Source organism: Lycium ferocissimum, chromosome 2 (assembly GCF_029784015.1).
Source record: "Lycium ferocissimum isolate CSIRO_LF1 chromosome 2, AGI_CSIRO_Lferr_CH_V1, whole genome shotgun sequence".
Lineage (NCBI taxonomy): Eukaryota > Viridiplantae > Streptophyta > Magnoliopsida > Solanales > Solanaceae > Lycium > Lycium ferocissimum.
Window position 1 is genome coordinate 53,353,490 of NC_081343.1, and position 13,127 is coordinate 53,366,616.

Here is a 13,127-nt window from a genome sequence, read left to right on the forward strand (position 1 = left end):
CATGTGAATTGGGGCAGAGAGAGTAATACTATCTTCCAAACATTTCTTGCATGCATCAGCTTCCCTAACTTGCATTTATTCCCTGCCTCCAACATTTGGCTCCATGGCAAACCTTCGAATTAGCTCCTTTCTTTCTGCTACTACAATAATATTATTTTCATCTTTCATAGGGGCCACCATGTCACATGCTGATATTAGACAGAACAACAAACACCCCCACCCCCCCCCCCCCGCCCCACACACACACACACACACAAAAAAAAAAAAAAACTCCCGCTCCGTGACTAAACCCCCTAGAGAAAAACCAAAACACAAAAAAGGAAAAGGCCAAGCATATATATTAAACATAAAGATATCGGTTAATTTCATTACCCAGTATATATGCTCGGATGCCGGGGCCTTTTGGGTATTTGACTAAATATATTAGCTACATAGCCTCTTAAAAGAGTTTAAGTTAGATAATTCTTAGTACTATTTACACTATCAGGTCACCTAAAAAATACTTATAGACTCTAATTATATTTTTATAAATTATGAGATTTGTAATCTTATAAATTTGACAAATTACCCGTTATAAAAAGCATATGTCATCTGACGATGTATATAACTGAATCCTCTCTTAGAACAGGAGGGTTATTTTTTCTGTTTTCCTGTCTTTTCTCTGTTCCTATTTTAAGAATGACTCGGAATTTTCATCACAGCACTTCTTTCCCAAAACACGACATAATTCATTGGGTCTAGGATCTAATTGTCAAGATTTGTGCCCCTTTGCCTCTCACCTAGAGTTCCTTGGAAATGGATACCGCGCTACACGGAGATTCTTTTCCCATACAATATTCGAGATGTTGGAGGGCCGAAGACATTAGAACAACATGTACAGTTCCAGGACGGTAAAAACGCTACTCGCACAGAGTATTTATACCAAGTTAATAAGGGTAGATACATAATATTTGGAGCAAATTCAAAACTTTAGATAGGGATTCCCAAGAACTTTGTAGTTTTTGCACACACCATATATATATATATATATATATATATATAATTGTAAATTAATTTGAGATTAGTGTTTGAAATACATAAACTTCAAATCCTAGATTCGTCTCTGCATGACATGTGTTTATATATATATATATACTTCTGCATGTTACTTGACCATGATTAACTAGGAGTAATATATATGCTTACTATATTAAATCAATTAATGATACTAAGATGTAAGTTTGTAACAGTACGTTGTTCAGGATATTTCGTGTTATGGCCATGAGCCCATGAGTCTTCCATGGGTATCGGACCTCTGGATGTGATCCCAGCTGGATCTGCAAGGCCCATATGCTAACACCATCAATTCCACACATATAGTCAAAGGGGAAAAAAAAAATGGAGAAACATCGTATCGACTTCATGTTATAGGAAAATAATATTGAAATAAAAATAAATGAAGGAAGTGAGACTTGCAGGATCCTATCAAGTAATATTCTGACAGTCAATGATGATTATAAAACCAAACGTATACTTAAAATTAATGAGGTCGGCTCAATATTAGAGTTGGTGGTACAAGGAGAAGGGAGGGCACACTTTGATTTGATGATAAATAAATATATGTGGGGTTATTTTTGCTGTTTTTATATCTTCTTTGTTTCTCAGGGACCTGTGGCAGTTGAGTATGGCCATGAGTAGGGGCCATTTCTTATTGACATTCTTGTCTAAGTTAATTTCGTAAGATTGAGGGCACCCACTGCTCTTTCCTTCTCTGATTTGGACATATCAATGACTTTTAATCACTGCTCATTTCTTTAAGAAACTATGTCCAAATTAAGCTCTCACTTATAATTTGAAGGACCTTGCAATTTTGTGTAATTATTTTGTTAGTGTGAGTTTCATGATTATTCTCATTTAAGGTTTTGCCTTTGTCTCTTCGATCTGCCTATGCTTTTTTCATTTATGCCCATAAATGTAGGGATAATGTTGAGTACATCCTATTATTTGCAGACCCTCAGTAATGGGATTACATTGAGTATGTTGTTGTTGTTGTTGTTGTTATTGTTGTTGATTTAAGCAACATAAATTGACAATGGAAATTTTATTATAAATTGATGGTTATAGTTTTACCGATTAGAAAATGTTAATTATCAATGCCTACTACTGTGATTTAATCACAATTATTCTTTAAGTGACTTGACAATGCAAATATTTTTTTAAATTATTATAAATAGAACTCAGACAATTTCATTCAAGGTCAAGACTTATGCATATGAGAAGGCAATTTCTTGAAAAAGAAGACACTATTAATTACACTGTTCGTGCTATTTTGTAAATCCTCTAGACGTGTTAGTCAAGATTTTTCTCCTTTTCCTGTATTTACTTGTAGGCTTTTATTGACTTGCATGGTTGCATAATCAAAATCAGTCTTTAGTTTCTATAGTTACTATTAGTAAACAACTAACAATTACTACTAGAATGAGGCTGTTTTTTTTTTCTTTCTAAATTAATAATGTAATAGTCAGATATTTACAAGGCAGTTAGAATTCAATAACAACCACTTCGAAGATTCTCTTACTCGCATCAACAATTTATTTGAATGTTTTTTTTTACCTTTATTTTAAGATCTTGTATCTTCTTTATAGTTACATAAACTCCCAAACAATCTTACAATTCTTTTTAAAAAATTTGAACATTTCTTTTTCAACTAAAAAATGTCAACTAAATCTACAATTTTCCAATGGAGAGAGTAAGACTAATGAGCTAAAGGGATAATCAAATAGTAGCCTAGTATATATCAATGGCCCAATACCATTCTAATGGCATTTTTTGGCACGGATGTCCTTCAAAGGCGCTGGTCTTTAATTTTTGTCCTTCGCTTAAAAAAAAAATATCGAAAATATTCCAAGGTTTTGGGTTCGAATCCCCCATTCAGTGAAAAAAAAAAAAACAATTTCGCTAGGCAAGGCTTCGCAAAAATTCTGCCTTATAAGACAGAATTTGCCTTAAAAGTCTACATTAAGGCAGAGTTTGCCTTAAAAGTAAAAAATTAAAATTCGCCTAATAATTTTAAGGCAAATTACGTGTTAGGCAAATTTGTCTTATAAATTTTACTTATTTTACAAAGTTTGCCTTGCTCTAATAAGCCTAATTTTGCTACGAAACTCTGTGTTGCGATTTTTTTTTTAAATCAGTCTTTAGTTTCTATAGTTAAACCCTCGGCTTTTAAGTGAAACAAAAAAATTAAAGACTAGCAATTTGAGGGGGAAAAAATTAAAGACCACCTCCAAATATGGGCAATCGTGCCCTTCTAATGGGCTGTTCTAAGTTGTTCTTGTTAGTGTAATCTGATGCCCGCTATTTCTCTCCACCATTTTTATGTTCCTCATTACCTTCTGGTAGTAATTATCATAGACCTGAGGTACTGAAGTTAGACTTTGGCCCGAAAGAAATAACTTTGAAACTTCAGATCTCAAGTCTAAAATTTAACTAATTTGTAAAACTGGGTCCTTCAAGCGGTTATATGTGCACTTCCCCCTATTTTTTCTCAATGGGCTTATCACTTCATGTATGATAAGGGTCACTATTTCCTTACTTCCGGCTGAAGGGTTCACCATTGATATTGGATTCTTATTACTTAGGCATATAAGACTCTATACCTATGTTGACTTGAGATGATTTTAAATGGAGAAGCATGTTTCGTAAGGATTCACATAGTTGATTCAAACTTGTTCAGCACTAAGACCTAGTTATTAGAGAAAATTACGTTGTTAGTCACTATATTATATTCAGACACATAATTAGCATAGTTTTAGGAGTTCTTCAATAATAGCAGATTTTATTACTTGTTGATCATATTTACGTGTGGTAATTTGTTCCCCTAAATTAGGAATAAAAATTTAATTTATCCCACTAAACAAGGGATTATGGCCCACTTTAGCCTACATTCAGTTTCATTAACGTATTTACAGGCTGAACAAGACAAATACTTATACTAGTGAGAATCTCATTTCTCTCTCCTCTGTAACTAATTATTAATAATGAGTATAACTAATTATACTAATAATATTATGAGTATAATTAAAATATGAGGTGTATATTACTAATTATGCTAGTAATTAGTTATTAATAATGAGTATAACTAAATATACCAATAGCATAATTAGTTATTAATAATGAGTATAACTAAATATACCAATAATATTATGAGTATAATTATAATAGGAGTTGTATATTACTAATTATACTATATATATATTTGGTATAATTTATATATATTTTACAGAAAGAAGATATATCATATGTATTGCCTATATATATAAAACGTATATTGTTTACATACATATAATATTTTAATAAAATCATTATTTATTGCCAGTCTGCCACTATATTGAAAGAGAGAGAAAGTAAAATTGCATTTATTAATGAGTTAGTATTATATATGGCAAAGTCATACTTTGGAAGAGAGATAAACTGTAAGAAAACCCATTTGATGAGTTTGAGCATGAGATTAGGATAGCATTCCCTAAACTTTTGGAACAGGAATTCTCTTATGAAATGCAACTGTTACGAAATGTTAAACAAATAATACTGCTACAAGTTTGTAAATATTTTCTAAATATTGTCCATTTATGTTTTTTCCCCTAGTTATTATTGTTGTATACAAGATTAGGTCTTATAAGGCTTCCTTGACCGAATTCAAAATATTGGGCTTTCTAGACCAAATATAGACTATCGGACAATTACTTCATTCCAAGGTGATGCTTTAGAGTCCACATACACAATTTATCCATTTCAATTAGTACTGTTTTACCAGAGGTTCAAAGAACCAAAAAAAAAAAGGTTCAAAGAGGGCTTCAATGTACAAATCCTTAATTCTCATCGAACATATTCATTGTCTCTCTCTATCATACAGAGAAAAGAATTTACGTTTGCAAATTAACCCTACACTGTAAAAATTATATACTCCTAATTTTCTGAAGTAAAAAAGAAGCTTGATAATCTATCAGCTGTATTGGGGCTATCATTTTGGACACTCAAATCAAAATGCTTGTCTGCACTCTGCACCCATAATGCATGCCTAAGAAAGCCGTTATGTTCTTGTTACAGGCGTTGTTTATTATATTGCCAATAAGTCTTTTTCATTGGAAAAGTAAAATACAATATTAAATGAATTACTGATTCACCAAAAGCCGCCACCAACTTTGTATGTTTCCGTTGTGTTCTTATTCTACAGTCTTTATATATTTATATTGCATAAATAAGTATATACTAAAAATAGGTGAATATGAACCTTTTATAATTTGAATAGAAATAAAGTGATTCTAACAAGATTTTTATGTTTATTATGGAAATTCTTAATATATAAAATAATGATTTATTAAAAAAATTAACATAAAACTAATTTTTATAATGGACCAAAAAATCAACTTACTTGTTCTAAATGGGGTAAGGGGAAAAAGAATAAAATCCTTCTGTTACAATTTATTTGTCTGAGTTTGACTTAAAAAAAGACTTTTAAATTTTATGGACTTAAATTAAAGATATGTTGAATGTATCAAAATATCGTTTAATCTTATGGTCCTAAACACGTAAAAGTTGAAATTAAAAAATTATCTAAAACAAAAGAGACATTTTTTTTACGCCGATCGAAAAGGAAAGTAAGCCAAACAATTTTTGAAACAGAGGATTAGTGATTACTTGATTATACTGTATGGGGTCGTTTGGTAGATAGTCGAAATTATCAAACATAATTTAATTTAAAACCATCTAAAAGATGATATAAAATAATCCCAACATAAGCATGATATAAGAAGTAATTACTTGATTATACCGTATAAGTCTTTTCTTAAAGATATTTTTGTTAAGATAAGTCTTTTCTTAAAGATATTTTTGTTAAGCTTTCTGCTTTATTACCCCCTATTGCTACTACTAGATGCCTATTCTTTGGCTTTTTCTCTGTTTTCAAATTATTCCTCTTAGCTTAGTTCAGTCCTAAATTGTAGAAGAGGAATAAACTCTAATCTTGAAATTACCGCTACTAATTACTCCAGATATATCTCTATGGCATGCATTGACAAAGGATTAGAAGTCCTCAGAAGAAAAATCAAGAGTTGTTTCAAAAGGAAAAAAGAAATCGAAAACAGAGACAACAGTATAGCAGAAAGATGGGAAATTTTGAGTGGCAACAACAATTGGGAAGGCTTACTTGACCCTTTGGATTATGATCTACGAAGATACCTTATTCACTATGGCCAAATGCCTCAAGCTATCTGTGATTCATTCAACAGTGAAACAGCTTCAAAGAATTTAGGTACAAATCGTTACTCAAAAAAGAACTTATTCACAAAAGTGGGACTAGACAAAAACAACCCTTACCAATATGAAGTGACCAAATATTTCTATGGAGCTTCAGATGTAGCTGAAAAGATTAAAGTATCAAATTGGATTGGATTTGTTGCTGTTGCTACTGATGAAGGTAAAGTTGCATTAGGGAGAAGAGATATTTTAATTGCCTGGAGAGGGACTATGTGTCCTGCAGAAATGAATGATGACAATGATTGGGTTTTGGTCCAACCAAAGAAAATCTTTGGAGAAAACAAGGATGGCATTCTTGTACACAGAGGTTTTTATTCAGTTTATACTTCTCTTAATGAGGCATCAAAATTCAATCGAACAACTAGTGCTAGAGATCAGGTAAGGAATCTAACTGTTTTCTTTTATATCAACATTCTTTACTTTTTAATCTGTTCTGTATTTGAAAATTCATCAATTTATGTCATTTTTATTTTTTTCGAGAGTCAAACTGTTTGGTGGGCAAACAAAGTCCCACGTAGATAACCGAAAAGATCGAGAAGCTGATATAAGGTGTATGATCTCTTAATTGTTTGAGGTCTTCTTAGGAAAACCGTGTCGACTTGGCATAAAGCGTACAATATCACGCCAATGTTAAAAACATCTTTTGGTTGATTTTGCTCAACATAAACTAGGTAACACTTTATAATGTACTTTTTTTTTTTATATATATTGACATGAGAAAAATTGTGAATTTATAGACTTTTCAGATAGTTTTTGAATATATAATTTTCACTTTTAAAATATTGAGTTGATATAATCTAATTTAGTTTCAAAAATTAGTCAAATTTACTCTCGGATAACAAAACAATGTCACATAAATTGCGACCTTGCAACCGAGGGAGCATGCCTCTATAGTGGTAAAACTATCATGATATAACCATAAATTCTAGCGTACTTTTAAAACATGCTATAAGTCCTTTTCAAGTAGTAAGTGGTAAAACTATCATGATATAACCATAAATTCTAGCGTACTTTTGAAACGTGCTATAAGTCCTTTTCAAGTAGTAAAACTACTCTTAGAGACCCATTAAATTTTGTTGCTTTCAAACATTCAAACAGGTTCTTGAAGAAGTTAAACGGTTGGTGGAGCAATACAAGAGGGAAAAAGTTAGCATTACTCTAAGTGGGCACAGTTTGGGTTCATCATTGGCCACATTATGCGCAGTTGACATAGTTGTCAACAAAATCAATAAGGAGTTTCCAGTGACTGCATTTTTATTTGCTAGCCCTCGAGTTGGAGAAGAGAATTTCAAGAAAGCTTATGAAAAATTGAAAAATCTTCAAATATTGCGCATTAGCAATGCCCCTGATCCAGTTCCGAAGATGCCAGATCGTGGACAGGTCGAAGGTTCTCCAACAGAATGGAGAGTGTATGAACATGTTGGCTTTGAACTTCCAATTGATACTACAAAGTCAGAGTACTTGAAGAAAGACATAAACGGTCATATTCTGGAGGTTTATTTGCATGGAATTGCCGGAACACAAGGACCAAAAGGAGAGTTCAAGTTGGAAATAAAGCGGGATATTGCTCTTGTGAATAAGGAAGCGCCCTTATTGAAGGAGGAATATGGTGTACCAGTAGCGTGGTGGATCGTGAAAAATAAAGGAATGGTTCAACAAGAAGACGGATCTTGGACTCTCAATGATCGTGAGGATGACAGTGATTTTTCACAGTAAATGTTTCTTTTTTCAAAAACATTTTTGAGAAACTATATATTCGGAATGATCTGGTCAATGAGATCTGCTTTTCTGTAGTATTGGGCGTTATAATGCGGTATATGATAAGTGTAATATGATGACTTCTAATTGCTTTGCTATTAATTTAAGTTGGTAGCAGTGAAGTAATGTAAGATGTTGATCATGGTTGGGAGGTGAGAAAATGCAGGGCTGGATCTGTGCACTAGAAGCGGCTAGGACAAAAGGGGTAAAGCTGTAGAATGTATTCCTTGATTTCGTTCCATGAAAATTTAACTTGAAAATAGGTCGAGCACGAGCATATTATATGGAAGAAAGGCAAGTGATAAATTAAGATTAAGGATCAACCATCAATTACATTATCATTGTACTTAGTTATATAAAAGTATATATTAGTTATATAAAAGTATATATAATTGCAAAAGACAAGAATACCCTTACTTAGGAGGGTAGCACACAACAAATCCTATGTTAATATGGTAAGATAAATAAAATTGTAACGTCTTAGTTAAAGTTAGCTAGGTAAAAAAAAAAAAACTCCAAGATCATACGGAGAAGACTTATCTGTAATAAATATGGTACACCAAAGTGGATCTTCATCCTCTATTTGGCACTGAACAGGAAGATCTATATATACAAGGGACAGGCTCAAGCAATGGGGTATCACCCATCAAGTATTATGCCATCTCTGTGGAACTGAAGATGAGTCTGGATTATTTGTTTTTCAAGTGTACATTTTCTGTTACAGTCAGGGAGAAACTACTAACTTGGCAAGGCTGTCACAGAAGTGCAATGGACTGGACAAGTGAGGTAACATGGATGACTGAACAAGTTAATGGCAAAGCTGCACAATCGCAGGTGTTTAGAATGGTGGTTGCAGGCAGTGTGTGTTTCATTTGGCAAGAGAGAAACAATAGGTTGTTCCAAGGCAAACAAACGTCTCCTGGTTCTCATAAGATTGATCATTCAAGAACCTATGGTGAGAGGAAGTATGCAGCCTAAACTTGCCAGAAGATTGAGTAGTCTGGATTTCTATCCTTAAGTAGATCCATTTTTTGACATTTTGTTTTGTTGCTGATTCTGGACCATGGGACTGTGTCCATGCGCCAGTTTTTGAGTTCTATCCTGGAGCTTTGTACATAACTCTTACTTTTGGTTAATAAAATCTTAATTACCAAAAAGAGAACTCCAAGATCTTAAGTTTATTATTTACATTTTGTGTTCAACAATGTATAATTTTTCTCTAATGTGGTTAATCTTTATATAATTTATAGTTATACACTTAGTAAAATCTCATTCTATCTTTTGGTATAAATGGCTAGTCGTAGGTATATTCTAATTGCTTCTTTGGAATTAAAAAGAAAACTGAAATTGACGAAGAAGAACACGAAAATTTTAGGAGCTTAATCATTGGATACTCCAAGTTGTATAAGCAACTATGCTTCAAAGCAATTACAAACTTGTTGACTTTAGCAAATCAAGCCACTATCACGGATTCACCGAAGAGCTCAGTAACCTGATGCCAAGTACCTGTCTATTTCCAGTACTGTGGTTTGTTATATCGTCGTGATAATGACTTAACATTATTGAGTAGTAAAAGACTTTTGAATGTGAAATATCGACGCGTTCATTCTACAAATTAAAGAAGCAACATAAAGTAACGGCCACAAATTCATTTCCGTAAATGCAGGAATCATTGACAATTTATAGGCATTTAAAAAGATTGACAAAAAATATGAAATTCTTTGACTTGCCATGTGAAAACGGCAAGGATTTCCCATTCTGTTTTCATGGGTTGCTTTTATTTGATCCAATCACCATGTTGTCTGTTCTTTTTCCTATTCGGGGTATGTTATTTTTATTGCAGTCTCAATAATCTAAATTTACATTGTATAAGGCTTAATAAAATGATAAGCGTGATTTTTCCGTATCTAGGGATAACACTTCCTATCATTATTTTTTCTATATCCACCCGAGACATCTGATAAGGATGAAGAGATCCAATCATACCACCACAATATTCGTGGTCATGTTGTCGGTTATACTTAATGTATAAATTCTTAACACCTCCTCTTTTCTTAAATCTTTTCTTTCCGGTATCTTTTTGCTCTTTCGAAATTTTAAGGAAATTGATCGGATAAAAAACTTAGCTTCGCTTGGGAAAAAAGAAAAAAAAAAGGGTTAAATTTAATGGCATTTTTTTTTCTAAGGGGTGTCAACACTTGAAGAAGTGAACAAATGAATAAAATCGTATAATAATAAGGGGCTTAATTTTTATATTTATACCTAATATTTTTATTTTTTTTGTTATCATCTAAATCTACATATTTAGCAAAAAAATTGGAGGAGCACCGAGTTGGACATAGCACATCTGCCCCTACGTTAAAAAGGTATGGGAATATATTTGGCCGCCCAATCAATGACGATATCTAGAAGTTAGCGAGGAAGTTGGACCTTATGCCTAAACCTTTAGGATAGTATTTAAATTAGAATGTTGAAGTCCAACACAAAGAAGAATAACTAACAAATACTACTACGAGAGAGGAAAATCTTCAACTGTTTCAAAACAAGAAAAAAAAAAAAACACAAGGGAAATAAACCATGGAAAAGATGCCCATATTCTTGTCTGCACTTTGCATCTTTTCTATGGTTTCTCCCACCTTAGAAATGATGCAAAGTGCGTACACAAATATGGGCAATATGACGGAAAGATGGAGGCTTCTTAGTGGGAGTAACAATTGGGAAGGCTTATTAGATCCACTAGACAGTGATCTTCGTCGGTACCTCATTCACTATGGAGAAATGGCCCAAGCAACCCGAGACGCCTTCAACACCAACAAGATGTCAAAGTATGCTGGAAGTTGCAAATACTCTAAGAAGAACCTCTTCTCTCAAACGGGGATTGAGATATCGAATCCGTTCAAGTATGATGTGACCAAATATATCTACGCGACATCATCTATACAAGTTCCAGAAGCATTCATTATTAAATCATTGTCGCGGGAAGCTTGGAGTAAAGAGTCAAATTGGGTTGGTTTTGTTGCTGTGGCTACTGATGAGGGGAAAATTGCATTAGGAAGAAGGGATATAGTGATAGTTTGGAGAGGAAGTGTTCAGACAATTGAATGGCTTAATGATTTTGATTTTATTCAAGTCTCAGCCCCTACAATTTTTGGTGAAAAATCAGTTCCCAAAGTTCATCGTGGTTGGCATTCTGTTTATACTTCTGACGATTTGCGATCACCATTCAATAAGGCCAGTGCTAGAGACCAGGTAAATTCATCATCCTCCAACAAGAAACGAGACTTTTTTGGCATGAATCATGTTAAACAAAAAATATGAGTAAGATATTACTCGTTCCTTTCCAATTTATATATGTTACATTATAATTCCTTATTATCCCATTCCAAAAAAGGACGACCTTTTAAATATCAAGAAACAATTAAATCTAGACTTCTTTTTTATCCATAATAAGCAGCTTTTATACTCATGTAAATGTCATAACATGTTTCGCAACATGAGATTCAAAAAATTTCATTTCTTTATTAAACCCGATGAGTCAAACTATCTATCATGTCACAAAAATTGGAATGGAGAGAGTAATAATATTTGACTTACTTTTTTAGGTACTTGGTGAAGTTCAAAGATTGGTGGAACAATACAAGAATGAAGAAATTAGCATAACAGTAACAGGACATAGCATGGGGTCAGCACTCGCGACATTAAATGCAGGGGATATTATCTTCAATGGAATTAACAAGGGCTTCCCAGTGACGGCATTTCTATTTGCAAGTCCAAGGGTGGGAGATGAAAATTTTAAGAGAACCTTGTCCAAACTCCAAAATCTTCGAGCTCTGAGAGTCCGAAATGCCCCAGATATAGTTCCAACTTACCCGTTGCTTGGCTACTCAGATGTTGGTGTCGAGTTAGCTGTTGACACTAGGAAGTCGGGCTATTTGAAAGGTCCTGGAGACCAGAGCAGTTGGCATAATATGGACTGTTACTTGCACGGAGTTGCTGGAACGCAAGGATCAAAAGGAGGGTTCAAGTTAGAAGTGGAACGCGATATTTCACTTATTAACAAGTATTTGGACGCGTTAAAAGATGAATATGGTGTACCAGCTTCGTGGTGGATTGAGAAGAATAAAGGAATGGTTCAACAACAAAATGGATCCTGGGTTCTCATGGATCATGAAGTTGATGATTTTTAATTCTTTTTCAAGGAATTTTTAATAGATCCTGGATTTGTGAGGATAAATATAAAACGAGATATATTAAATGTTAGCGCCATTTAATTTCATGATTGATTTGATCAGTAAGCATGCAAGAATATCTATCAATGAAGTGTGCATTGGCCTTGGTTTATTTGGACTCAATATAAGAACCTTTGGGACAAGATGAACAGAGTAACAGTATCATATTATATACTACTATATGTAATTTGGTTCGGTGTACAAATTGGACGAGTGATGCTTGAATTGACGAATGACAAGTGTTTGTTGGTTACTATGAAAACGAAACAATAAACGACAGTACATTTTTTGCTTGAAAACTCGTGACTCCCATTACTATTTTTTTCTTCAAAAGAATCATCTATAGTCTCGCAGAGATATAACGATGACTACTCTTGCGGAGCCCACATCAAATGTCCTCAATCACAAGAAATACAAAATGTTTTAGTATTATCTCGTTCCCATGAAAGGATAATGGATATATGTATTTATTGGACAATCAAAAGAATTATAATATGTTTTTCTAAAGGAGCTGATATACTGGTTTTGAGTACATCTCAATTATTGAAAGCAAACACATTACACCTCAATAGTTGAGGACTTGAGCATTACCATATCATGTGCACATTAATTCATTGCATTTTCATCTTAATCCAGAAGCAGAGAAGAGGAATTTCTTGAATATTCTATTATTGAATTTGTTGTAGCAAGTGCAATTAGTTCTTTATAGACGTTTTTGTTAAACATAACTGAAATGGAAACATAACCATTCTACTTTGAACTATGGTAGGGTAAAAGTACATTACTACCCTCCGTCCCAAAAAGATCGTCACTTTTCGCTTTTCGAGAGTCAAACGAGTTATT

The 13,127-nt window shown here is 33.2% G+C and overlaps 2 protein-coding genes across 2 annotated transcripts; both read left to right on the forward strand.

Moving 5' to 3' along the window:
• Positions 1 to 5,865: 5,865 nt before the first annotated feature.
• Positions 5,866 to 8,173, forward strand: LOC132044459 (phospholipase A1-IIgamma-like). Its single transcript, XM_059434940.1, has 2 exons — positions 5,866 to 6,675; positions 7,396 to 8,173. Exons 1-2 carry the CDS (start codon positions 6,043 to 6,045, stop codon positions 8,011 to 8,013), a joined length of 1,251 nt encoding a protein of 416 aa, XP_059290923.1. The 5' UTR covers positions 5,866 to 6,042; the 3' UTR covers positions 8,014 to 8,173.
• Positions 8,174 to 10,521: 2,348 nt separating this feature from the next.
• Positions 10,522 to 12,454, forward strand: LOC132044465 (phospholipase A1-II 1-like). The gene is made up of 2 exons (XM_059434955.1): positions 10,522 to 11,304; positions 11,658 to 12,454. The coding sequence occupies exons 1-2, from the start codon at positions 10,633 to 10,635 to the stop codon at positions 12,240 to 12,242; spliced, it is 1,257 nt and encodes a 418-aa protein (XP_059290938.1). The 5' UTR covers positions 10,522 to 10,632; the 3' UTR covers positions 12,243 to 12,454.
• The last annotated feature ends 673 nt before the right edge of the window (positions 12,455 to 13,127 follow it).